Consider the following 27,510-nt stretch of genomic DNA (forward strand, 5'->3'; position numbering starts at 1 on the left):
TCATTCACAAGCTAATTGTACAATATTTCAGAGTCTGATTCTTTTTGTACAGCAAAATAACATTTTGGTCAGGTATACTTATTGTGTATCTAATTTATATTTTAATATATTTAACATCTACTGGTCATCCTGCCATCTAGGGGAGGGGGTGGGGGGGGAGGTAAGAGGTGAAAAATTGGAACAAGAGGTATGGCAATTGTTAATGCTGTAAAGTTACCCATGTATATATCCTGTAAATAAAAGGCTATTAAATAAAAAATAAAAAAAAATAAAAAAAAAAGAAAGAAACTGGCCTCAATCATGTCTTTGTTGGAAAGAGTTATGTTCATCAGAATTGATCATTGTATAATATTATTGTTGTTTAGTACAATGATCTCCTGGTTCTGCTCATTTCACTTAGCATCAGTTCATGTCTCTCCAAGACCTCTCTAAAATCATCCTGCTGATTGTTTCTTATAGAATAATAATATTCCATAACATTAATATACCATAACTTATTCAGCCATTCTCCAACTGAGGGGCATCCATTCAGTTTCCAGTTTCTTGCTACTACGAAAAGGGCTGCCACAAACATTTTTGCACATGTGGGTGTTCCTTTCCCCAGGAGAGAGAATTTTTAAATTATTGAACTACTTGAAAGCCATAATTTTTTTAAAAGAGCCTAGACAGCATCTTTCAAGGAATTACCAAGGAAAACTTCCATGAAATTCTCAAACCAAAAGATAAAACAGAAATTGAAACCATCTACTAATCACCTCAAGAAAGACATCCCAAAATGAAAACTCCCAGAAATATTATAGCCAAATTTCAAAGCTCCTAGATTAAGGAGGAAATATTGTAAATCACAAGAATGAAACAATGCAAGTAGCATTCATCCATAGTCAGGATAATACAAGATTTAGCAGCTTCTACATTAAAAGGCTGGAGGGTTTGTAATATGACATTCTGAAGACCAAAGGAACAAGGATTAAAAAAAAGAATGACCTATCCAGCAAAACTAAGTGAAATCTTTCAGGGGAAAAATTGGATATTCAGTGAAACAGAGGATCTTCAAGCATTCTTGATGACAAGACCAGAACTGAATAGATCATTTGACAGTAAATAGGAAATGGAAATCATGAGGAACTTAATAAAATTAAACAATTTACATTTCGACATGGGAAGATCATAAGAACTTTCTCATTCTGTCTGGAGACCATGGTATGGGCATGAAGGCTGACAGATACAATCATCAGCAGATTTATCTCCCCCATCTCCGCACACAGTCAAGTCCTGAGCATGGATAAGAACTAGAAGATCAAGTTTTGTTTGGTAATAGAGCACTGATACGGGGGAAAAAACTGACTAGAAATAGGGGTAGCTGACATTGCCTCTAGATTTTCTTTTGAAAAGAACCTCGAAAATTGTTGCTATGTCTACACCAGCTTCTCAAAGACTCTTTTGTCTTACTTCTTGGCTCTCTGCTACGATTCAGAGCTGCCTGTTAACTCACTTTCTGAGAGATGATGGCACATTATTTTAATTTCAGAATAAATGCATTTTACCATTAAATGTCTCTCACAGAGCCATAGGCAAAAACTGTCTAATTGATTTCTCTCTGTCCCTAGATTTCACATTCTAATAAGTTTTTTTAGATAACTGCTTCTACTAAATTATTCCTTTCTTTAATAAATTTAATTGATGCCTTTTATTTTTATTCCCCATTCATTTCTAGACAAACACCTTCTTTACCACTTTGTGAACTTTCCCTTATAACACATGGATAAGATCTGACAGTGTATGCAATATTATATACTCACAGAACATTCTACCTCCTATTATTCCTTTTACTCCTTTAATGAAAGGAGTAAGATGTATTTCCTCAAATTTTTTTTCCCGGGTCAAGATTGATTAGTATAATTACCCAGCATTCAACTTCAGTTTATAGTGCTATCCAATTATATTACTATAGAGGCAATATGCATCTTATTTTCCTAGTTCTGTTTATTTCATCAGCTCATATCAGATTTCCATTGTTTTTCTGGATTCCCTATATTTCTCATATCTTAAGATGCAATAATATCCAATTAGATTCTCTCTCTCTCTCTCTCTCTCTCTCTCTCTCTCTCTCTTTATAATTTGTTTAGTCATTCCCCAATCCATGGATATCTGCTTTGCTTTCATTTCTTTGACTTCACAAAGTTTCATAACAAATTAATGTTATGAATACTCTACAGTATATGAAAACCTATTCTTTGCTTTAAACTTTCTCGGGGCACATCCCCAACAATGGAGTATCCAGGTTAGGGTATAGACATTTTAGTCACTTTTATATTTTAGTAATTCTAAACTACTTTCCAAAATTTTATTCACACCACCAAACATTTATTATGGTGCCTATCTTTTCAATGCCCCTTTGATGTTAACTATTATGTTCTTTTGTCATCTTTGCCAATCTGATGAATGAGGTGAAACTCAAGGATTGTTTTAATTTGCATTTCTCTTATCATTAGTGATTTGGAACAAAATTTCATGTGATAATTAGTATTTGAAATGCTTTGAGAATTATTTCTATTCTTTGGTCATATATAAATTTGTGCATATAATATAAAACTTGGATTATAATAAGATGTTTAATCAGAGACAAATAATGCAAAGATTTTTTTTTCCATTTGAAATTTTACCTTATACCAGCTACATTAATTTTTTTTCTTATTCAAAAGCTTTTTAATATTCCATTCATTCCCTTTTCCAAAAACTTTCACTGGCTATTCAATGCCAGCTGAATAAAGGATAAACTCATTCATCTAGCATTCAATTTAGTCCATGTGATGTACCCTTCTATTTTTCCAACATCATATAACATCACTTTACTAAACACTTCCTACACTCAAGTTATACTGCACAACTTAGGATTATTCAAACAAACCCTGTATTTTTTCCTTCTTTGTCTTTTCTCTGGCCATTTCCTTCTTGCAGAATCCTTGCTCTTCCATTTCTGCTTGTTAAAAACCTACTAGATTTGCATTCTGATGGTTCAGGTTTCAAGAACTCAGTTAACTTTCCTCACATTGAGGTATTGGACAACTTGAATGGAAGACAGTAATCCATGCACACTATAAATACAAATTTGTAAAGTACTACAAATGTTGCAAATGACATATTTGGCTACAAAGAACAAGTCTGTTTACCAAAAACCCACTGTGAGGAAAAGAATCTTTTTGAACAAAAATATTTATAGCAGATCTTTTTGTGGTGGCTAAGAATTGTAAATGAAGGGGATGCCCATCAGCTGGGGAAAACCTAAACAAGTTATGGCATATGATTATAAGGGAATATTGTGCTATAAGAAACAACAAGCAGAATGATCTCAGAAAAACCTGGAAAGACTTACATGAATTGATAGAGTAAAGTGAGCAGAATCAGGAGAACATCATATACAGAAACAATAATGTTATATAATAATCAACTGGGAATGACTTAGCTATTCTCAGCAATATATTGATCCAAGACTGTGGTATTCTCTTCTTTTTCATAATATAATGGTTCTCTTTGGGAGCAGGTTTCTTGGGGAGGCAGCCTTAGTTTTGGTTCAAATCAATAATCACTTCAAATACAGCCAGCTGATAAAATCCAAATATTTATTTTATCCTTCCTTGATTCCAAGAGCTCTTGCAGCTTGTCCTTTGCTTCTGCCAGCTTCTGCCTCTAGCTCAACTCTGACCCTTGGCAATCTTCCTAAATGATCTACGCTCCTCTCTCAATCTTTTCAACTGAACTCTGCTGACTGAGGGAGGAAGAAAGGAAGGAAAGGAAAGGAGAATATATTTTGGTCTGTATTCAGAAGACATTAGATCTTTCTCTGCAGGCAGATAGCATTTTTCATCATGGATCCTTCGGGATAGTCTTGTGTTAGAATCCTTACAAAGTGATAAGTCAATTACCTTCTCACAGGAAGGGAAGGATAGAATCTGGAACTCAAAAACTTTTAAAAGTAATTGTCTATACATGTAATTGGGAAAAAATAAAATATTTTTAAAAACCCAACTGTGAGAAGAGAACCTTGTGCTGGAACTAATAGAAACACAAAGTTTGGGTCCAATGTGGTTTGACCTAAAACTCTGATGAAGTATGTGATTTAGCAAACCAACACCAACACAAATAGTTAGACTACACAATATTAAATAAATACATTAGTTACAAATCCATGTGGGTCACTAACTACCAGTTCCACATCTTAATTTTACCCAAATTCTTCAGAGTGACATCTCCAGGATCTGTCTTTCATCTTAAACATTTCCAATTTCCATAGACGACTTTCAGCTTACAGAATTTTTGGCTGCCTGAGGATTCAAATCTCCAAAGTACTATGTGATCAGAACTATAGTAAAGTGAAGAACTACTTACTTATTATTCTTATCTCCCTTGTAGAACAGCTTCAAAGGATGATGCCAGTTCTAATTTGTTATCATACTTTCTCTTCTTATGGCCATGATCAACTTTCATTCCTTATTGGTAAAACAGATCTATACTATCTTTTGGGTCTCTTTCAATTCTCTATAATCATATAGACCCAACATTGAATTTTTTTGGTAAGAGCTGTATGATCTTCTAGAAGCTGATGCCCAGGCAAAACAAGTAATATGAGGCATTCCAGGTGGTAAGGGCAACTAGCTTACAGATCAGCTGTGTAAGGTGTAGAGATCTATTAATTATTGTTGATATTAATGATGCTGATACTCATATTTCTATAGTGATTTAAGTGTTACAAAGCATTTCCCCCCTTGCTTTATGAAGTTTAAAAGCTCCATTTTATTGATGAGGAAATTGAGAAGCAAGTACAGTGACTTCCCCAAGATCACAGTATTAAAGCTGAGATTTGGTCACAGGTCTCCTGAATAATTGTCATTCTACAACCTTCATGATCTGTCTTTTTATGGAAAGAGCCATAGAAAAAACTCATGTGAAGAAGAGAGAAATGGAGACTCAAGTATTGGAAGCCTGGAAGGCCAAGGTAACAAAAAGCACAAAAGATTACAAATGCAAAAGACACAGGATATCTGGGGCACAAGAGAGAGACAAAGGGGCACATAAGAACAGAGACGGAAAAGCACAGGGACAAATGGGACAGAGACACAAAGGGATCAGAACACTAAGGATTAGGGACACATAGGACAGAAATCACAGGAGAACCAAGCAACATTTAGAGTTGAGTTGGAAGGGGTCTCAGAACCACGATTCTGGATAGATTTCGGGAGTCTTTGAATTTGAATGAAAATAAAAAGAAATACATCTTTATTGCTAGCTAACTTCTACAGGAAATGTAGCATTCCCTTCAGATATTTAAAACATTATTCTGAGGGGTCTATTAACTTCTCCAGATTGCCAAAGGAGACCATGAAAAGGGGGGGCAGGAATCCCTTATCTACTTCAATGTCCCGTTTTACAAATGGGGAAACTGAGGCCCAGAGAGCGCAAGGATATAAAAAGGGGAATAAGCAGAGGGGAACTTAGGGACAGGAAAGGATAGGAAGCCTTAGAAGGAAGGAGGATATGGAATGTCAGAACTCAGAATGATACAGGGACCTGCTCTCTTAGAAGAACACGGGGTACAGGGATTCCATGGAGATGGGAGGAGCAAAGAGGTAAAGAAGCGTGGACATAAAGGTACAGAAATACAAAGACTGCGCAAAGTGAGGCATGGGAATGGAGAAGGGCCAAGAGACACAGAAGGGGAGAAGAGAGAACGGAAGAAGGGGACACAGGAACGAGACCCCTGAGAGGGGGCAGCGGGCAAAGTACAGAGAATGCGCAGCAGGGATACAGACACGAGCAGCTCCCGGGCGGGGGGCCGAGGGCAAGGTCACGGGGACACAAACACAAGGGGGAAGAGGAGACACACAGATGCAGGCAGTCACCAGCCCAGGGACGGGGGGCAGACAGGCCGGGAGGACCTGAAGACGTGAGACTGGCTGGGACAAGGAGACACGGAAATAAATCTCCCGGGGACGAGGAGCTTGGGGCGGAAAAGTTCGGGGACACGGGACACACGCACGGGCAGCGGAGGGACGCGGGGGGAGCGGGGAGACCCGAGGGACCCGGGGGGGGGGGGGCGGAGGGGCCCGGGGGGAGCGGAGGGACGCGGGGAGACCCGAGGTGATGACTTGAGGAAGTGGAGAGGCGAGCGCGGCTGTGCGGGGGAAAGCCCCGGGCGCTCCCTCCCTTACCGGCTCCAGCTGCTGTCCAGCCTCCAAGCCGCCCGTGCTCTCCTGCACCTCCAACACCGGGCCGGGTCCCCAAGAGACTCTTAGACTTGAAGACCAAGATAAGGGGCGGTCCTGGGGGCGGGGCTACGGAGACAGGGGGCGGGACGGAAAGAAAACCGCTATATTCCTCATCCTGCCTCCATGCTCTCCCTCCATCTCTGCAGGCCTGGTTCTGGTTGACGTGCGCAACGTAATCATAGGGGCGAGGCTCTCTTGCGTCATCAGTAGGCGACTAGTGATCACCTAGGAAACGCCTGGGGGTAGGCCCTGGATAAGTGCTGAGGTCCCAGCAATTCCTTACTAAGGAAGCAATTCCCCAGCAAGTCCCTTCCAGCTTTGAGAGAAAAGGGAAACAAATAGATACAATTTAATCTTTTTTCTTCCTCCCTGGAAACGGCAATATTAATAACAGTAACAACAGGAATGGCTAGCAGCCATATAGTGCTTTAATGTTTGCAAAACATTTTTACATATATTTGTTTTTTTTGTCAGAAGAGCAAGGACAGGACAGACAAGCGCTACATATCGTGAACCCAACAGACATCTTAAACTCAAAAACGGCCACACTCCTAGTATAAACACTCATCACTCCATACTTGGACTTCTGTGAAAACCTATTAGTGGTGCTGCCTAGCTCCTGTCCCTCCCTACTTCAGTCCATGCTCCCTTCGGTCACTAATGTGACTTTGGTAAAGAACCGGTCCTGTAATGACATCCGACCCTGCTCCGCACTCAAACTCGTGCCTCCAGGACCAAATTCTCTATTTAGCATGCAAAGCCCTAGGTAACTAACTTAACCCCTTCCTACTTTTCCACTCTTCTTACACTTTTTTGCTCCACAATATGTATAATCTAATGACGCGGGACTGCTCCATCATTTTCTTTAGCTGCCCCCCCATCCCTGGAATGCCCTCCCTTCTCCATTCTATTTATTAACCTCCTTGTCTTCCTCTAAATCCCAACTAAAACTCGTTCTGTAGGAAGCCTGATTGGGCAACGGCTAAGCAAATTACATAAGAGTTTGACTTAAAGCACAATATGGAAGCGGAGAAAATATATGGGGAAATATAGGTAGTTCGCAGTGAGCCCACTCCCGCTGCATCCTTGCTGGCTGAAGATGAATTTAGCGCGAAATTGTCACAGAAAATGACAAAGAGGCTATTTTACGGGTGAGAGACTTGGATTAGTGGGTGATCTTCCAGGTGACTAGGAAGAGATTCTGTGAAACTGTTGCTGGAGTGAATCTTAAATCCCCCTCGAAAAACTCAGGTTATTGATCTCCAGGGAAGGGACTGAATTTGCAAAGGCTGGAGGTAGGAAAAGCAGCCGGAAGTGATATAAAGAAGAGGCCAAGAACCGCAGAAGGGCTCGGCGTCAGTGTGACGTAAAAACTTTGCGTCTTTCCCATCCAGATCCACGGAAGGATGCGGCAGCGCTGGCGCTCTGCGTCATCTTCCCGCGCCGGGGTTCCTCTAGTTCTGCCAGACCCTGCCATTGAGGTGTTGGGCTCCAACATGGGGTTGCTGGGTCGGGCCTTGGTCACGGACGGCAGCGCGCAGCTCCCCTCGGGGTTCTGGTCAGCCGTGGCCGTGTGGGTGGAGAGGCCGCAGGTGGTCAACAAGCGCCTGTGCGGCGCCAGGCTGGAGGCCCCCGGGAGGCCGGCGCGGGGGCGGGCCCGGGAACCCGAGGACAGCGCGGGCCCGGACCGGGGGGCCCTGGAGGCGCCCCGAGCCCCTTCCTCGGACCCGGACCCGCCTTTGGAGGATCTCTTCCGGAGCCTCGCCTCCGCGGATGAGGAAGTGCTGCGCTTCGTTAGGGGGACCGGGGAGGCCAAGCCGCGCGGGGCCAGCCCCGAGCCCGAGGTGATGCTCAGGACCCTCATCCCCAAGCCCAGCGCGGCCCTGCCGTGGCCAGCTCCGAGAAGAGAAATGGTTGTCCGAGGTAACGGCGCCTTCCGCAGCCACGGGGGCAGGGGCTCGGTGGGGCTGAGCGGCACCTTCTGAGAATCCCCCGAGAGGGGTCGTGCCGTCCCTACTCTTCCTTCCGCTGGGGCTACAGCTACCGTTAGTGCTGTCACTGGTGGTAACAATTCTTGTGGTAGCATTTCCCCCCCTAATGTCACTAGCTGTGTGGTGCTGCTGCTGGCCCTACTGCTACCCACACTGACTAGTGCTGTTACTACTGGTAATGCTGCCACTGCTGCAGCTAATTATAATAGCTGTTATTGCATTATAACATCTCCGTTGTTCCTTACAGCAGCTCTGTAAAGGAGGTGCGGTTACTATTCTCATTTCCCAAATGGGAGAGATAATAACCTCTCAGGTTGAGAGAGTGACTTGCCCAGCATCATATAACTAGTCATAGGAGGCAGAATTTTAACTGGTCTTCCTTTCAGCCTATCCTAGCGACTTCCGTTTGCCTCCTAGATGCCTCCTAGTTCGTGCTGTTTCTGTTCATGCTGCCTTTCGAGTTCTTACCATTCAGTATTAGTTCTATGCTTTTGCATAGAACTACTTAGACATTGGAGGGGAGATATGGGAGGATTAAGTGTGGAAGAAATAAATCCTAGATCTTTCTAGTGGAAATAAGCTTAGCGTTTATGAAACTTAAGAACTAGCCAAGTGAAGTAAAGTAAAGGTTAAGTTGCTGATTAATGACAGAATTTTCTGAGTTTCGTGTCCTGATCTCATTTATAGAGTTCCTTACCACTTATAAAGTTACTTTTCCCACAGTGGCCCCATTTTGAAAAGGAGGGGGTCCCAAGTTTTGAAGTGGGGAAGCAATTTATCTGATCCTTGCCAGCTAGTACATGTTGATAGAAATTCATTTCAAATTTCAAGTCCAGCCCTCTGGAATTCCACTATATCATAGTAAGAAACAATATCCATTCTTATCCATACTTAAGCTATCAGTTTAATTGGAATGTGACATGAATAATAGCTACTATTTATATGACACTTTACAGATATTACCTCATTTGATCTTTAAAGTAGTTATTTGTCCCATGTTACTTTTCCTAGTTCAAGGTCTTCATTTTATAAGGAAACACCCAGTATTGGGCCTTTCCAAAGGGTTAGAAACAACATCTGGTATTGAATTAAATTAAATTTGGAATTGTAATGATTAAATTATATTATATTTCCTTTTCCAGTTTGCTACCGGCTGTGCCTTAAGCCTGCAGCTGAAAGTCAGAGAGGCTAAATGATCACACAGCTAGTAAGTGACTGAGGCAGGATTTGAACTGAAGTGTTCATTAAGCCAAATTGCAGCAGTATCCCCAAGATGATCTGTAAATTGTATATTGTATTTGAATCACATGCCTTCCATAAAATAACTGGACAGAAATTAATGTGTAGAAATCCTGGGCAAGTTACTTAACCCCAATTGCCTCAGCAAAATAAATCTATAAATCTCTCTCTCTCTCTCTCTCTCTCTAGATATAGTACCTAGAAGTGTACTCTCTCTATTTTTTAAAATTATGCTTAACCTAGAAATGTACTCTGTGTGTGTGTATTTTTTGGTTCCTTATTAAAGATAATTTGACATTGGTAATAGTAATACTATAATCAGTATTATAGTATTATATATTGTAATAGCACCTCCTTTACAATATAGCATAATATAATATATATATAATAATAATACAATAATACTAATTTGCTGAATTACATAAATCTACTCTATTTTCTTGCTTTTGTTTTTACAATGGACATTCCCTTGGACCTTGAAAGTGTAAATCAGAAGTGAATGAAATAATTTCAAATTTCTTTTTGAAAGGAAAACACAATTTACCTATAATAAAAGATTATAATTGAATGTGATCCATATCAATTCAACCTCCCAATTTTGCATTATGGAAAGGAATTAAAATTTTAATTTTAGATAAGCTGAGTTAAAGTTGGTGTGATGTTTATTTTACATTTATCCACATTTCATTAGCAAAAAAGTTCTACAAACTTTACGTTGTAGTAAAGCAATTTTCAAGTATAAATTCCACTGCAGAGGATTTAGCTTTCAGTGGAGGCTTCCTTCAGGCTCTTTTAATATTTCATGAATAATAACATCTTAACACAACAGCACATCTCCTTTTCAAGCCATTCACATACTTGCTAGTGGGACTTATGCAAATTTTTATACAAGTCATCCTTCAAATGTTTAAGTTTTATTTATATTTGTTAATCTGTCTAATGCATTTTGAATAATTCACAATTTGATTGGGTAGCTATATGCCATCAATGGGAGAATTTATTTTTTGATGGAACCTCTACTTTCAATTGGAAATTGAATTCAGGAAATTCCTGCTACTAGCGAAAGTATTCTGTGCTGTAGTTTAGAATTACTGTGTGGGAGAGTATTAGTAGTATGGTTTCACACAGTGCCTGACACAAAGTAGGCACTTAAAAGTTTGATAAAGAGCGGTTATTAAGGACATTGGAGGCAGTTTGGGATTATCAAAAATGGTGCATGATATTTTATTGACTTGATGTAGTTTAAGCAAATTGTTCCATACTTTTTATTTTTGGTAATGGGAATTCTCTTCAAAATCAGTTTGACAAATTTGACTCTACTTTGCACAAAGTGCTATTGGATATTTAGGGAGATTGAAAACGAAGACTGGTCCATGGGAAGATAAATTTTTAAAAACTTTTTGAAAGGGCCAGGTAGACTTATTTCATTTAATTTATATATAACAGCCTCAAAGAGAAATACTTAGGTTTCCAAGAATTAATTCCATTAATTAACTCCACTCTCCCTCCTTTTCAAGGTCAAGTAGGTGTCACAGTGGATAGAGTTGCTGGGGTTAGAGTCGGAAAGATCTAAATTCAAATGCAGCCTTAGAAGTTTTAGTTGTGTGACCCTGGGCAAGTCACTTAACCTTATTTGTCTCAGTTTCTTTATCTGTAAAATGAGCTACCACTCATGAAATGGCAAAGCACTTTTTGCCAAGAAAATAACATCATGAAGAGTTGACATAACTGAAAATGATGACTTTTTCTGCATGTCATATATTATAGATTGTTTTAACTTTTAATGTTTATATCTGAAAAGGATACAGCCATACAAAAATAGTGCCTCAAGCAAGCTCTCACCTAGGATAATATTACTAAAAACAGAATTGCTTCACAGGAATATTCCTGTAGTTTCATACTTTACATTTATAAATATCAGTCTTTTTAAGGCAATATAATTTAGTATAGGCAGCATAGGATGTAAGCTTTGTTTTAAAAAAAAAAAAAAAAAAGCTTTTTTTCCCCCAAAATATGTACATAGATAATTTTCAACATTTACCTTCAAAACCTTGTGTTCCAAATTTTTTTCTCCCTCCTTTCCCTCACTCCCTCCCTTAAATGGCAAGTAATCCAATATATGTTAAATATGTACAATTCTTCTATACATATTTTCACAATTTATCATACTGCACAAGAAAAATCAGATCAAAAGGGAGAAAAATGAGAAAAAGCAAGCAAACAACAACAAAAAGAATGAAAATGCTTTATTGTGAATGACAACTAGTTCGTACATTCCTCTCTCTGGGTGCAGATGACTCTTTTCATCACAAGATCATTAGAGATGGCCTGAATCATCTCATTGCTGAAAAAAGCCATGTACATCAAAATTGATCATCACACAATCTTGTTGCTGTGTACAATAATGTCCTGGTTCTGCTCACTTAGCATCAGTTCCTGTAAGTCTTCAGGCCTTTCTGAAATCAGGATGTAAACTCTTAATTCACTTTATTGTGACCACTATTCTTTACCAGTATGGATCATTTCAGAAGAGGTCCAAAAAGGTAAAGCAAACAAATAGTAATGTGGGTCTAGAACTCAGGTTTCAGAAATGGATAGAAACAGTATTTATGTAGATGTATCTCTTATCATCCCCATTAGATTTTAAGTCCTTTTGCGGGACTCTTTTTTCCAGAAATTGACTGGCACTCTACATAATTCATGGTAATTGCTTAATAAATGATCATTGAATAAATGCATAAATATTCCAGATTATTCCACTTAAAAAATCCTATCTTCCCTATCCCCCATTAAGAAGGCAGGGAAACCAAACCCCTTGTAATGAATATAATAGTTAAACAAAACAAATTTCTATATTTTCCATGTCCAAAATTTCTGCATTTTAAATCCATCAACTATCAGGAAGTAGCATAATTTATTATTTTTCAATAGACTTAGTGATTTCATTGGTTTGTTCCTTTCATTTTTTATGGGAAAAGTAGCATGCCATTTTCCTCATCTGCTATAATTTGTTTAACTGGTTATTTTCCAGTTCTTTGGAAACTACAGAAAAATTTGCTAGTAACATTTTTGTACATAGAAATTGTTTTCTTTTCATTATTTTTGGGGCTGCATGATATTGCTAGGTTACAGGTCATATACAACTTAGTGTTTTTTTTATGACATAGTTCCCTATTGCTCTCCAGTATGGTTGTATTAATTCACAATCCTAACCAACAGAATGTTAATGAGCATATTTAAGCTTCTCTAGCATGTCTTTTTTTTTTTTTTTTTTTTTTTTTGGCATTGGAGAGGGGGATCATTTTTTTCCAACCTTATGGGTATGATGATATGCAACTTCTTGAATACTTTAGTTTGCGTTTCTTTTTTATATATTTGGAACATGTTTTCATATGTATATTGATGAATATATTCCTTTTGAAAATTTCTTTTTTTATCCCTTGAACATGTGTGGAATAGTTTTTTCCTTGTATATTTCTTATATATATAATATATTCTTATATATTTTGAAAATGAAGCTCATTCAAAGGTTTCATAAATATGATTGAGGGTGTTTGGTTTTCTTTTTTAAACTGTACTCTTTTTTTTTTTACTAGATACTATGGTTTTTATCTATATTCTTTCTAATGAAGTACACATAAGCTGTTTTAAATAATCATAGCATTCCCCTTCTTTTCCCCAGATGTCTTCAATGGAACAGTAACTTTTTTACCACTGGAAGAAGAAGAACAACGTTTACAAGTTAAGAAAAACAATATCTATCAAATTCAACTTAGACATAACAAAGATGAAGAATGGTAAGAGCCTCTAGAAAAATCCTTTTTTTCTGTTTTTATGTTGACTATTTCTTTATGTAACTTTAAGACCCAGAGATATTTGAGATAGATTAGACTATATATGTTGATTTGAACATTTCCTGTCCCTTTATTATTTGTCTAAGCATATATCTCCTTAGATACATACTCTTATATGGGTAAAATGTTATTTGTAGTTTCCTTCCAATCTTTGAACTCCTATTATATCTAAAACTGCTGCCAAATAATTTTTCTTTTGGACTAAATCTGTGATTTTAGACATATGGAACTCAATATAAAAACTTATGTAGCAATGTAGTTTGTCAAATCATAAGCTGAGAAAGTTGGTGGAAGCTCAAGAGAATGTAGCAATTTGCCCATTATCCTATAGCTATTATGTTTTGGATGCAGAACCTGAACTCAGATATTCCTGATTTCAAGGCTGTAATTTTTATATACTATATCATGTTGCCTATGTACCACTTTTTAAAAGCAAGTGACAGTTGGGCATGGAGATGCATACTTTTAGTCCTCTGCTTCTGAGGAGGCTGAGATTGACAGATTGCAGAGTTTAGGAGTTCTGTGTAGCAGGAGATTAAATCCTATGGATTATCTTCACTAAGTCTGACAGACCAGCAAATATGGTAAGCCCCGAGGGGTGGAGGGCCATCAGGTTCCTAAGGAAAAGTAAACAGAAACCAGTTGGAAAAATGAAGCAAGTTCACCCAATCCATAAGACTGATCCCCAGGAGTGGTTATTGATTTAGGTAAGAAAGAGTACTAACTTTACAAAATAAAAACAAGCAAACAACAAAAACAATGATAACCCAAATTACTTTTAAAAATTGAATCATACCTTAATTTTGTTTCCCTAAGGGAAATGCTTGAGGATATAGGCCTAGTCTTATGATACATTTTTGTGTAATCCATACCTGTACTGTAATGCTATTTAGCACTATGATTTAATGCTAAAATATCACTAAAACTTATGAAGAGGATTGAATTGGCCATGCTGATACCTTCATTATGATTTTTGCCGCTGTGTGGAGAAAAAAGGAAAGACTAGAAGCATGATACCTTTGGGGAGGTTTTTGTAGTAATATGGAAAAAGGAAATGAGGATCTTAACTAAGGTTGTGAGCATGAGAGTCCAGAAACCTCAGAAAACTCCCTGTGCTAGTAAACCTTCCCTTAGTCCTTTTTGTTTTCCTCTTCTAGGGCAAAGATAACCTTATTTTTATATTTTATGTTTTAGATTTATATAATCTAACTGAATGTTGTCATCTTGAGAAACAGTATATTTAATCCATCATCCATTTTTATTGTCATTGTGCCATTGTTCAAACGTTTTTGAAAACTCCTCTTTTGGGACTCCCTTGAGTGACTGAGAACGCTTTTATGCATGGCTGTTCATATTAGTAAAGTTAATACAATGTACAAAGATTATCTGTATTAGTCTTATTTTGCCAAGTGACTTGAAGTCCCGGAAGCAGACATGACAGCTTATAAAATGTTACATAGTCCTCAGGGAACTTGACATTTTAATTTCTTTGTAGACCAAACAGTCATGCTTTCAAGTTGGCACACTGAATTTCAAGTTGGCTTGAGATATTGTATTTTAGCTGCCTTCTATTGATGACTTGATCCTTTATGGGCTCTCCTGAAAAAATATCAGTAGACAAAAAAAATTTGAATCTGACTAGGCACAGCCTGGTATTATTTTAGAGATTGTCCAACTAGGTAATACATAAGGATGTTAATTAAAGAAAAGAAATTAACAGTACTTCAAAGGGAAAAACTGACACAGAATCCCAAAGGAGAATATGCCCTGCTTTTCTATGTGTTTTCCTTTGTTAGATTTAAAAATAGAAAATTTATTCAGCACTGATTGTTGCTTAGTCCAGAGGACTATGTAACATTTTATAAGCTGTCATGTCTGCTTCCTGGGACTTCAAGTCACTTGGCAAAATAAGACCAATACAGATAATCTTTGTACATTGTATTAACATGATAAATATATTAGAGAATTAGAAACAAATGGCTCTGTAAAGTCTGCAGTAAGTGCTGGTCTTTGAGTTGATTGATCCTTAATAGGTGATTAAAACATTGACAGGTAAAAAGGGGGAAGGAGACATTTCAAAGCCTTGGGAATTTGCAAAAGCAAATACAGACATCTACAGAATGTGTGTCTATATGATGGGCTTCATAGAATGATCTAATTTGGTGCAAATTAAGAAGCAAAAGGAGGTGAAGGACCAGATTGGGCAAGGCTTCATAGAGAAAATATGTGTCCAGGATCCAAAAAAATTTCTTATTTGTGGCCAAATATAATTTTGTCATGTACATAGTTCTAGAACATACAGGTCACCCTGCTTTGTTGTTGTTTTTCTTTTCTCTTTTTCAAAGGTACATATCCATGTTAGCTTTCTCTCCAAAAAGATGGGATTCAGATGGAGTGATATACCCCAAGTCTTCCTGGCTTGGAAAAGAATTGTTGTCCAAGTTGTCCAAATGGTCTGTGGAGAATAAGAAAAATGAATTTAAAAGCACTCTGTCACTCATATCACTTATGAAATATAGCCAAATTTACCAGGAACTCAAAAAGAAGTACAAAGAAATGGTTAAGGTAATTCTGATGAAAACCATCTTTTCCTTATCAGATTTGTTTTTCAATGGAAGTCACATGATATGACATTATAAGTTAAAATTAAAGTAAAATTTCAGATTTCTCACAAATCATAACCAGCAAGTATAACTGATATTTATAGCATGCTCAACAAAGAGGTATGTCAAGGGGCTGTGAGTTGTCAATTCCCTCTTTGTTTTATAAAAACAACATATTACATTTATTTAGTTCTTTATAATTTGCCAAATACCTTTACTCTCATGTAATCCTGATAGCAAATCTAGAAGGAAGACAGAAGAAGTATTATATTATTCCAATTTTACAGATAAGGAAACTGAGATTCAGTGACTCTTAAGATCACATGACTTAAGTAGGAGAAGTCATTCTAGAACCCTTAATTGAGGGCATTTTCTTCTACTCTATGCTATCTTTCTGTTTACTAGTGTGCATCCAATGATGATACTTCCAATTTAACATTTTCTGTAACTGTTTTAGTGCTTCATCTGCCCTGTCAATGTCCCCACCTGTAAAATTTGTTTCCAGCTCTTATTGTTTTTCCCTGTGTAAAATCTCTCCATTCTTACACCCAACCCTAGTTCATAGGCTGTCGTCATCTCTCATCCAGACTATTGCAGCAGCTTTCTAACTTGTCTGTGCCTCATCTCCCCTCACTACGTTCTTCCTCCCCTTTAGTGGCCAAAGTGATTTTTCTAAAATGTAGTCCAGATCATGTCTCTCCTCTTCTCAGGAAGCTCTGGTGGCTTCCTGTTACCTTCAAGATCAAATATAAACTGTTCTTTTTGGCCTTTAAAACTAATTATAATCTGACCCTTTCCTATCTCTCCAGTCTTTTCACATTTTACTGCCTTCTATGCACTCTGTGATCCAAATAAAAGATCTACATGGGTCTTTAATAGAACTTTTGTCTCCAGTCTCTGGTTTTGCACTGGATATTCTCTGGGCTTGGAATATTGCTCCTCTTTCCTTCTGTCTTTTAAAATGTTTGGCTTTCTTTAAGACTTAGCAAAATGCCTACCTTCTAGCAGGTTCCTTTTTTGGTATCCTCAGCTACTCATCCCCTTTCAGATGGTTTTTTTGTCTACTCTGTATAAATTTTTTTTTTACCTAGTTCTTTACATTCTGTTTTTCTAGAATGGAGTATACATTCTATGGTGCAAGAAGTGGTTTGTCTTCTTTCCTCATGTATTCTTCAATTAGCACATGCCTGGAATATTATAAACAAGTTGATATGTGCTTGTTGAATTAGTCTAATTAAAGAACAAAAAAATTAGGATTCTTTGATCATATAACATTTGAAGCTGTAGTCATTGTAAAAATGACCAGTAGTTGGTAGTTTACTCTAACCTTATAATAGAAAAAGAAATATCTTAAATAATATGGAATAAATTTATGGGAATACATTTTCTCTTCCTATGTCATTCATTTTATCATCTCTCAATCCTTAAAAATTCTAGTGTGCTGTGCCAGACCGTCAAAGAATTATTTTATAGTGCTAGAACAAATAATAATGAAATTCATCTGAAAGAACAAAAGGTCAAGAATATCAAGAGAGTCGGCAAAAACAAAATGTGAAGGAAGGCAGCCTAGCAGTTCTATATTTGTAACTGTATTCCAAAGGTATAATTCTTCAAAATGATTTGGAGCTGGCTAAGAAACAGGGTTTGATTACTGCAATAGATTAGTTACCTAATACACCATAGTAATCTAAAGTTTGATAAACCCCAAAATCCAAAGTTTAGAGGTAAGAGCTCAACATTTAACAAAAATTTCTGGGAAAACTGGAAAGTAGTTTGACAGAAACTAGGGATAAAGCAATATCTCAGAGTGAATACCAAAGTGAGGTTAAAATGGATGAATGATTAGATGTAAAGGTGATATCAGTAAATTAGGTGAACATAGAAAGTATAAACTGATACAAAATGAAGTAGGCTTGATTAGGAGTAATATAGTAATGATGATCAACTGTGAAAAGACTTAGCTATTTTGATCAACACAATGATCCAAGATAATTCTAGAAGATTCACAATGAAAAATGCTATTTACTTTCAGAGAGATATTGGATGAACTTTGAATGCAGATTAAAATATAATTTTTGTTTTTTTCTTTTTGTGCTCCTTGTTTTAATTTTTTTCTGTTTTGTTTTGTAACGTAACTAGTATGGAAATATGTATTGCATGTCTCCACACATATAATCTATATCATATTGCTTGCCTCCTCAAGGAGAGGGTAATGTCGGGAATGAAGGAGAGAATGTAGAATTAAAAATTTTTAAATAATTATTAAATTTTTTGTTCCAATGAAAACCATTTTTAAAAGCCTTAAAAGTTATTATTTAATATTTTTCAGGTATGGCCTGAAGTAACAGATCCTGAAAAGTTTGTGTATGAAGATGTTGCTATTGCTACTTATCTGTTGGTAAGAACTTATTTAATCTAAGTGAATTTCCAAGGAGCCAAAAACTGCAATAACTAATTTCTGCAAAAATGAAGAAAGACATCAGATCTGGCAATTAGGATTGGCTTACTTTTCCCAGCAGGCTGAATTTGTGTAGTTGGAATTTTGATTGAAGTAAAATCATTAATCTTTGAGTATGCTAAAATGTATTTGAATTTCTACATGTGTGCTAGAAATATCACACCAATCATGTTTGTACCAGAAAGCTAACATCAGAGGATGCTTTTATATAGATCCTTAAGAGATGACTTAATGATATTCTATATAAATGGATATTTACTGAAATTAGTATAAGCAAAAAGAAATTCAGTGACTGCTCATTTTCTACTCTGTTGCCATCAGAAGTTTGATGTATGTACATATGTATGTACACATAAAATTCAGATGTTTAAATTTCCAAGTTAGGTTGTGGAAAGAACTTTTGCCCTATATCCTTTTTTTTTTCTTTCCCCCCAGCCTCCCAGGCAAATGGGATTCAGTGACTTGCCCAGGTTCATACAGCCAGGAAGTGTTAAGGGTCTGAGACTGATTTGAGCTCAGGTCCTCCTGATTTCAGGGCTGGTGCTCTATCCACTGCACCACCTAGCTGCTCCCCCCCCCCCCCCCCCCCAATATCTCTAATGTAGGTATTACTCTGTAATTTTATATCTCATGCCTTCTCTTTTCTCTATGTTCCTTTGTTGGCAATTTAGCTTCAAGGTACCTTTGCTCTCCTACCTACTCTAGATTAATTTTGTCTCGATTTAAGAGTTACTTCATGTTTCAAGGCAATTCCAATAGACTTATGATGGAAAGAGCCATCTATATCCAGAGAGAGAAAAATAGATATTGAATGTCTATCAAAGCATAGTATTTTCACTATTGTGATTTTCTTTATTTGGTTGGTTTTTTTTTTTTTACCTTTTTAGTTTTTCCCCTTTTGATCCGATTTTTTTTTGTTGTTGTTGTTAGGCACAGCATGCTGAATATAGAAATATGTTTAGAAGAATTGTACATGTTTAACCTATATTGGATTGCTTGTTGTCTTGGGGAGGGAGAAAAGGGGGGGAGAGGGAGAAAAATTTGGAACACAAGGTTTTGCAAAGGTAAAAGAAAATATTGATAAAAGAAAAAAGTTACCTCATACTTTTGAAAAAGTATTAAACTTTAAAATTTTAATATTTTAGGAACTCATTCAAGTCCATATCCAATATTTTCTTAGAAACTCCTATAGCTCAATTCTTAGTTTAGATGTGTCACATTTTTGGGCTACTTACCCCAGACCAGAGTGATGTTTATTTTGTAAATTTGCCAAGAACTTCACTATGTTTTATTTTACATTCTATCATCTTTATTTTATCTTAAAACAGTATCTATACCATTGTATTATGATTATGGTATGCCTTGTAATCTATATTAAGGAATTTGAACTCTTTAAATCAGTTTATCTTTTTTGTTCTATTCAAACAGATATTTTGTATCCTAGAATTGATTTGACTTGGAGAGAGTTGATTTGAAACTATGTTTTTCTTTTCCCTCTTTGCTTAGGTTCTTTGGGAAGAAGAACGAGCTGAGAAAGGAATAACTGAAAAACAGTCCTTTGTCGATTTAGGATGTGGCAATGGTCTCCTTGTTCATATCTTAAGTAATGAAGGGGTAAAATATATTATTTTAAAAGTACACTATTTCATTTTTAATTCTGTTTTGTAATGACTTTTATTATAAAGAATTAAGCTCAAGGTTCATTTGAATTTGTTCCATTAATATAAATGTACAGTAATTAATCTATTGAGAAAGTGAAGGACCTAAAGCTCTTAATTGAAGGGACAGTTAATGAAGTGACCATTTTTTAGGCACAGAAAGTATACTATGTACTTCCCTTTTCTCTTCCCTCTTTCACTTCTCTCTTTTTTCTTTTTTTCCTCCCTTCCTTTTTTCCCTTCTTTCCTCTCCTTCCTCTTTTCTTCCTAGAGCTTTGACTGTTTGACTACTTATTTACTCTATAATTCCTGGTTCCCTTTATTCTTGTCCTCAAGAATATGATACAAGGGACAGGTAGGTGGCGCAGTGGATAGAGCACCAGCCCTGAAATCAGGAGGACCTGAGTTCAAATGTGATTTCAGACACTTAACATTTCCTAACTGTGTGATCTTGGGCAAGTCACTTAATCCCAATTGCCTCAGCTCCCTCCCCCCCCCCCCCAAAAAAAAAAAAAAACATAATACAAGACTCATTTAATCAGTTTGGTAGCCTACAACTAATTAGTTTGCCATTCACTTAAAATATTTTAATAAATGGATGGCTATATTTTGCAGTATAGCATTTGTGAATAAAGGTAGAAAGTGTATATGAATGAGAAAACATAGTACCACTCTTTAACTTATGAAAATGGATACATTAATTTATATTTTAATATATTTAACATCTACTGGTCATCCTGCCATCTGGGGGAGGGAGTGGGGGGTAAGAGGTGAAAAATTGGAACAAGAGGTTTGGCAATTGTTAATGCTGTAAAGTTACTCATACATATAACCTGTAAATAAAAGGCTATTAAATTAAAAAAAAAAAAAAAGCAACTATAATAAGGAGGAAAAACATGTCTTGAATAATTAAAATTTTCTCACAGTAAAAAAAAAAGAAAAAGAAAATGGATACAAAATACAGAAAAGATACAAAACTGTGAAAATCATCAGAGTTAATCATTAGAGTCTGATCAGCCAGGTGACTTCTGTTTCCCTCACATTACTCATGTTCATGAGAATAGGTTGGTGCCTCAATCTTTGTTGATTGTGGTTGTACCACATATGAAATAATCAGTCAGAATACTCTTTCTGGTAGTTCTGGTAGTCTTAGAGGATACTTTTCTTGTTTTCAGTACTTTAAGAAATAAGTCAATGTTATGTCTAGTTTTTATCAGTTTAGTACTTGTAGTTTAATTTATAGTACTTGGGTTTTCAGACAGTTAATTTCTACCTGGTAATTTAGCTTTATTTTGTCTTGATATCAAACTAACTATTTGATTTGACAAATCAAATATTTCAGCATCCAGGTAGAGGGATTGATGTTCGAAGAAGAAAAATATGGAACATGTATGGACCACAAACACAATTAGAGGTACTGACATTTGTTACTTAAGTGACTTTATCATCGATAGTCTTTGTTTTCATTACTTGTAGAAAATCATTGTATTTACAGTATAATAAGAAATGTCCTCAATGATAATCCTCATTAATTCTTGGTTGATCAAGGATTTTCTGTAGGTTGAAAGCTTTCAGTATGAATTGAACAAATTTCATGTTTCTTGTTTTTATTACCTATGTTTAACTAGTGTTCAGTGACTATACACAGAAAAATCATTGTATTATATTATTGAAGTGAGCATAGATTTAAACAAGGAAGTTTGATATGACAGTCCAAACAGCCTATGTTGTATGTGAAAAGTGAAGGAGAAAAGGGATTGATCTCACTATTCCTTGTTCTGGTTATATCAGATTTGAAGTATTCTGTCCTGTCCTACATTTTTGATGGTTCCTTGAAATCTTTTATTCATTCAGAAGATGATCAGTGAAATGATAAATGGATTCAGGATGGTGTCACATGGTCACTCAACAAGTATTTATTAAGTGCCTTCTAAAATGCCTGGTACTGTACTAAGCATTGGGCACAGAAATAAAAGACAAAAATCAGAACCTATTCTCAAAGAACTCACTGTGTAACAGGGAATACAATATATAAGCAACTGTGTATGAACAACAAAGATGCAGCTTAAACTGTAAGTAGGCAACAGAGGGAAAACGTTAGAATTAACATGAGGAAACTAAGACCTAAAGTAATTCATAACTTTCTCAAGGTCCTTCAGGGAAGAAGTAACAGAACTGATGGTCCAGTACAGATTTGTTGCTTTTTCGCTTAAAGAAGCAGAGTGATACAGCAGCAAGGGACTCATCTTGGATACATAAAAGATCTGGGTTTGAATTCTACTTTAGACTGATTAGCTCCCTATCCTTGGGTAAGCCACTTAACCTCTGAAGTTCAGTTTTCTTATTTGTAAAATGAGGATGCTGAATTAAATAATCTCTTATACTCTAAATCAGGGGCCCTCAAACTTTTAAAATAGGGGACCAGTTCACTGTCCCTCAGACTGTTGGAGGGCCGGACTATAGTAAAAACAAAAACTCTGTTTGTGGGCCTTTAAATAAAGAAACTTCATAGCCCTGGGTGAGGGGGATAAACGTCCTCAGCTGCCACATCTGGCCCGCAGGCCATAGTTTGAGGACCCCTGCTGATGATCCTGTATTAGTTATTATATTATGGGACCTCCCTTCCTGATCTCAGGAGGTGGCTGGGTGATTCAATGATTTGGACAGCTGTTATATATCCATTGTACACTTTAGAAACATGTTTCTGATTTTAAAACACACACAATCTCTCTCTCTCTCTCTCTCTCTCTCTCTCTCTCTCTCTCTCTCTTTCTCTCTTTCCCCCTCTCTCCCTCAAAAGTCAAAAAAGGCCATTTTGAACCTTTGAAATCTCCCAACCTCATATTCAACCATTTAACTCTGAAGACTCTCCTTTCCACAATTAAAATTTTATGCTTTGCATTTTTCTGTTACTTCTATTATTACTAGTTGAGCATTTAGTCCTTTCTCCCCCCAAAAAAGGAAAGAAAGAAGGAAGAAAGAATACTATTCTTTAATTGAGTTAATTTTGAGTAGGGATTATTTCATTCTTTGTACTTGTATTCTCAATACTTATTTCAGGGCCTGGTACATAGGAGGGACTTAATAAATAATTATTGATTGCTTAATTAACAGATGGAATTCCTGTTCAGATAAGGGTTGAACTAGCGCATGGTCTTAGTCTCATAGATAGAAGGGATCATGGAGTTCAGTTCCCTTCTTGATTCATGAATATCCTTTACAAGTAGCCTTCTATATCATGGAGAACCTGATAATTCACACACAGCCTTAGACCAGTTTGAATTGATAGTACATTTTTTCTAACACTGCATCCAAATTTGCCTCTTTCTACAAATGAACGCATCAACATAATGAAAAAGTTTATGTTTTAAGCTGAAAGAAAACTTTTAAAAGTCCTCTTTTTATCAGATCTCATTGTCAGCCAGAAGACAACTTGCTTCTAATAAAAAATATGCACCTGTTTATAATAATGTCATTATGGAAATCACAAAAAGGAACCTTGATTTTGTTTTTCTTCTTTGAGCTAAAAAAGAAATATAAATATTGCAATTTGCTGTGTTCCTTAGATCTTTTGTAATTGTTTATGAGAGGAACAGGTGGATTTTTGTTTTTCAGAAGTGCCATTAAACAAAATGACTATAAATTTGATCATGAGTAATTATTTAAATGCAAATTGTAGCTTTACTAACCCATTTCTCTTTAAAGAGAAAAACAAATCAGTATTTTAAGAGAGTAGTAAAAGAACAATAAATATCATGAAAAATTGTTTCAGTTCTCTTTAATAATATAAATAAAATAAAATAATATAAATATAAATGATATAAAATTTACATTTGACACATGAATTAGAGAATGTATTTTGATTTCATGAGGATCTTAGAGGTTAATTAGGTCATCTGGCATTCAAAGTCCTTTATAACCTACTTTCTCCTTCTACCCCCACTCTCTTGTTCTTCCACACATGTATCTTTCTAGTCTTCTTGTGTGTTATTCTCTGCCATGTATTCTTTGATATGATGACACTGGTGTCCTGGATGTTCTGTGAACAGAATTCTTTAGCTCTGCACTGTCTCTCTACCTTTTCTCTCTGCCTGGACTGTTTTTTTTTCCTTGTTCTCTGCCTCCTGGCTTCCCTGGCTTTTTTCAGGTCCAAATAAAATCCCATTTTCTACAGGAACCTTTTCTCAATCCTCTTAATTCTGGGGCCTTTCCTCTCTTAATTATTTCCTATTTATGCCTATGTATAGCTTATTTATATATATTTATTTGCTTGTTGCCTTTATTAGATTCCAAGTTCCTTGAAAGCAGGAATAGTACTTGGCACATGCATAAGACGTACTTAGTAAATATCACATTTTACAGATATAGAAACTAAGACCAAGAAAAGTGAAAGTGATAGAAATGATTATTAATTACCCAGTATCTTGGGAGATTTAGAGGCTCTCCCCTTCTCCCAAATTCCTGATTTTAAAAAAGTTCACCTTTTGAAGGACTAAAGTCTGTTAATGAAATTGCATTAGCTCTTCTTATCTTGGTGAGACCCTACACAGCCTTACCAGGAATTTAAGGTGGGGAGGCCCATTGTGTTTTACTCCAGCTTGGATGGAGACAAATTCTTTAATCTAGATAATCAAAGATAGAGATGGAGGAGTGGGACTGTGATCTAAAATAGTTTCTCTGTCCAAAGGTGACTTACATATTAAGTAGCAGAGTCAGAATTTAAACCTTGAAATTTTCACACTGTCTTTTTTGATAGAATATAAGTTCCTTAAGAATTTTTCAGTTTTCTCTTTTTATCTCCATACCTGGAGTATAGCAGGTGCTTAGTAAATACTTGTTGGTTGATTCATTTTCTTTCTAAGAACCCTCCTAATTTAATGGCAGACAATTATGAGTATTTATGTAGTACTTTTATTTCATTTTTTCAGAAGCATTTTTAATACCTTTAGTTTGATTGAATACAAAGTATTTATGATAGATTTGAAATGAAGATGTTGTATATAGAATAGTGACAAGAGTCTAGAACCTTGCTCCTTAGTACTTGTGTGACTTTGAAGAGGTCTCTACTAAACCCATGAGTGGATTGGGCTAGATGGTCTTTGAGACCCCTTTTAGGTCAAAATCTTGGGATTCTATGACCAACTTCAACCTCAGCTAAATGATGCCTATCCCAAGGAGAGTATATCTGCATTTCCTGATAATTTTGACTCAGAATGGTGCTCTTAGGAAAGAGATGATGGACTAAAGGAATAGAATGAGACATCCATTTTCATACATGACTGATATGCTGATTAGATTTTACCTACCCATACTGATGTGTTAGGGAGGTTTTTGTTGTGGAGTGAGAAATCTTCTTGGGTAGTGTCATAGGATAAAAAAGATCATCAACAAAATAATTTTTAAAACCTCACAGGTAATTAGTGCCAAAAATATAATACTTTCACATTGTCTGATAACTATCTAAAGTTTGATTTGGGTTTTTTTGTTTGTTTGTTTTTTTCTGGTAAGACGTGAATGTTGTGGAGAACATGGGATTTGAAGAGATGGATTTGTGCTATTAAAGCTTGGATAAAGTAGGGCCTTCATAAAAATCTGAACTCTAGTATTTTTACAGTACTCTTATTTTTAATAAAACTGCATCATATAATGAAATCTTGTTCTGTGTAGGTATAGGGAGTATATAAGTAATTTATATCCATAATTTAATCATTAATCTCAACAAAAATGGGCTTCTCTTTTGATAGATAACTCAATGTAAAAGGTATTATTTCCTTTAATTATAGAAATCTGGAAACTAGAATATACAGCTCAGAATCTCAGCTGATATTTAGTTGTTTTTTTTTCCTTCCCAAGCATATGTTTGAAAAGAATACATTTTAATAACCAAGTAGAGAAAAATCAGAAAAATAAGGATAATTTTCATTCCTTTGTGCTTTTAAAACACAAAGTGGACATTTTCTTTGGTCAAATGGAAGTAGTTTTGAACATAAATTATACTTTATTTCAGGAAAGTGCAATCAGACCAAATGATAGTTACCTTTTCCCAGATGTCGATTGGTTAATTGGAAATCATTCAGATGAGCTTACCCCATGGATACCTGTGATTGCAGCAAGGTAATTAAAAAACATCTGGTATAATAAATGGTGATAACATTTTGATATATGAACTGTGACTATTTAGACAGCACTCTTTTTTATCTTTAATAAAACATTTTATAGCCTTTTGAACATTCATAGAGTTTTTTGTAAAGTGGTTTCCTTTTAACAACCTTATGAAATAGGTATATGTATACTGTTATCTACAGTTGTTAGATAAAGAAGGTGAGGGTCATGCCTATAGGACTGAGCTGGGATCTGAACTTTATTGGCCACCTATTCTTTTTAAGGCCCTGAGCTTAATACTGAGTTGAGGACACTTGCTCAGTTGAAATCAATGTATTTTATAAGATAAAAAAAAAATTATCTTGCTTTTTTTTTTTTTTTTTTTGGTTATAAGCCCTCTTGTAAGATGGGAAGAAATAGACTAAAGTCAAATTCAAAAGAAAAAAAATATGTATTAATAAATTCATTCCTATAAAATAGTGTGAGAAGCTTATGTTCACAAAGTCAAAATTTTGTGTGGGAGGTAATTTCTTATTTTGATGAAAATTCAGAAGGCAACTTGATTTGCAGAAAACTTATATAATTTAATGGTAAATAACTGGTTTCTGGGACCTTCTTTACATAAGAATTTATTCTTACCAATTTAGCTTTTATCATTATAAAATAAAAACAAAATGTTAAAGTAATCTCTTCTATTTTGAATTTACTTGTCCATAGCTAAATATGTCAGAAGTTTTAGAAAACAGCAGAATTTTTTTTAATAATAGCTTTTTATTTTTATTAAAATACATGCAAAGATAATTTTCAACTTTCACCCTTGTAAAGCCTTGTGTTCCAAATTTTCCTCCTTTCTCACCTATCCCCTCCCCTAGACAGCAAATGATCCAGTATAGGTAAAACATGTGCAGTTTTTCTATACATATTCCCACAATTGTCATGTTTCACAAGAAAAATCATATCAAAAAGGAAAAAAACTAAGAAAATGAAATACAAGCAAACAACAAAAAAGGTGAAAATACCATATTGTGATCCACACTCAGTTCCCATAGTCCTCTCTCTGGATGCAGATGGCTCTCTTCAGCACAAGATCATTGGAATTGGCTTAACTCACCTCATTGTTGAAAAGAACTACGTCCATCAGAATTGATTATCACATAATCTTACAACCAGCAAAAATTTTAAATGATTTTGTAGTAAAGGAAAAAATGATGTAGGAAGTGATTTTTTTTTTTTTGTACCTGAGAACTTGTTGACTTTAATGCTCTCAACAAAATAAGTCAGCAACTAATTTTTAGCATTTTGAAGTAAGTTATTTTGAATTATCTCTTAAAACTTGGAGAGT

General features: G+C 35.9%; 2 protein-coding genes across 3 annotated transcripts in view; one reads left to right on the top strand and one right to left on the bottom strand.

The window, feature by feature from the left end:
* Nucleotides 1–6,444, bottom strand: part of LOC100926778 (peroxisomal acyl-coenzyme A oxidase 3-like) — an 87,864-nt gene extending 81,420 nt beyond the window's left edge. Inside the window, 1 exon segment of the mRNA XM_031943542.1 lies at nt 6,207–6,444. The gene's annotated coding sequence lies outside the window, so the exon portion shown is untranslated.
* Nucleotides 6,445–7,644: 1,200 nt separating this feature from the next.
* TRMT44 (tRNA methyltransferase 44 homolog) overlaps nt 7,645–27,510 on the top strand; it is a 38,721-nt gene continuing 18,855 nt past the window's right edge. Inside the window, exons 1-7 of one of the 2 annotated variants that reach the window (XM_003773414.4) lie at nt 7,646–8,186; nt 13,176–13,290; nt 15,693–15,912; nt 18,280–18,348; nt 19,915–20,022; nt 21,409–21,480; nt 26,074–26,180. In XM_003773414.4, coding sequence (XP_003773462.3) covers nt 7,670–8,186; nt 13,176–13,290; nt 15,693–15,912; nt 18,280–18,348; nt 19,915–20,022; nt 21,409–21,480; nt 26,074–26,180 — 1,208 coding nt within the window. In that variant the 5' untranslated portion in view covers nt 7,646–7,669. Of the gene's footprint in view, nt 8,187–13,175; nt 13,291–15,692; nt 15,913–18,279; nt 18,349–19,914; nt 20,023–21,408; nt 21,481–26,073; nt 26,181–27,510 lie in introns of both variants that reach the window. The other variant, XM_031942372.1, reaches the window with a different exon arrangement.

The sequence above is a fragment of the Sarcophilus harrisii genome, chromosome 6 (genome assembly GCF_902635505.1).
Source record: "Sarcophilus harrisii chromosome 6, mSarHar1.11, whole genome shotgun sequence".
NCBI classification, from domain to species: domain Eukaryota; kingdom Metazoa; phylum Chordata; class Mammalia; order Dasyuromorphia; family Dasyuridae; genus Sarcophilus; species Sarcophilus harrisii.